This window comes from Etheostoma spectabile, unplaced genomic scaffold (genome assembly GCF_008692095.1).
Source record: "Etheostoma spectabile isolate EspeVRDwgs_2016 unplaced genomic scaffold, UIUC_Espe_1.0 scaffold502, whole genome shotgun sequence".
Classification (NCBI taxonomy): domain Eukaryota; kingdom Metazoa; phylum Chordata; class Actinopteri; order Perciformes; family Percidae; genus Etheostoma; species Etheostoma spectabile.
This window is the reverse complement of record NW_022605621.1, coordinates 63,271-64,056: the sequence shown is the minus strand read 5'-3', so window position 1 is coordinate 64,056 and position 786 is coordinate 63,271. Positions and strand designations below refer to the sequence as shown.

General features: G+C 51.4%; 1 protein-coding gene across 1 annotated transcript in view; it reads right to left on the bottom strand.

Annotated features, from left to right (window-relative positions):
• Nucleotides 1-786, bottom strand: part of xpot (exportin, tRNA (nuclear export receptor for tRNAs)) — a 49,004-nt gene that overhangs the window by 6,360 nt on the left and 41,858 nt on the right. The window contains 1 exon segment of the mRNA XM_032511882.1: nucleotides 449-638. Coding sequence (XP_032367773.1) covers nucleotides 449-638 — 190 coding nt within the window.

The window sequence follows — 786 nt, the reverse complement described above, 5'->3', positions numbered from 1 at the left end:
CATGGGGACAACATGGGGGCGACATGAGGAAAACATGCGGACGACATGAGGACGACATGGTTTCGTTATTTTGGGGAATTAGTCTTTAATATGAAGTACCCACACTACTCAGACTAACTGTGTTTCTTCTAGTCTTCTTGTCCTGCACCGATCAGGTAATCTATTTCTGTGAAACATGGTTACCATGGTTACCATAGTTACCTTTGAAACAACTCATTATTTGTGAGACTAGTTTGACAGACACCCATCTACTCTCAGCTGTGTTGTCGTGTTACCTCAAACTAAGAAACTGATCCTCCTGTGGAGGACCCTTAGAACAGATGAAGATTAAATATCCCACCTATCACTGACGGTCTCCCATGTGGACTCGGTCTAGACCCGTCTGACTCCACCAAGGTGGTCTTGACTACCTGTCCCACCCAACGCAGCCGCTGTGCGTGCGACTCACCCTGATTGGCCATCACCTCGTTCATGCCGCTGCCCGTGACGGTCTGGATGAAGGTGAAGTAGCTGCGCCTCAGCATCTGCTTCTCCAGCGCGGCGGCCTGGTCGTTGTCCTCCGCCGGCCGCGCCAGCGCCTCGAAGATGGCGAGCACCAGCGGCATGAACACCTGCTGCAGGAAGGGGGACACCTGGCGCTGCCGTGGCAACGGGAGACGGGAAAAAGGAAGGCTCGTTAACCCTCGAGTTGTCCTCCCGGGTCAAAAACGGACAAATGTGACATTTTTTGTCCCTTTTTCAGACTTTTTTTTTAGTTTCCACCACCACCACCTTACTAGTTTCACT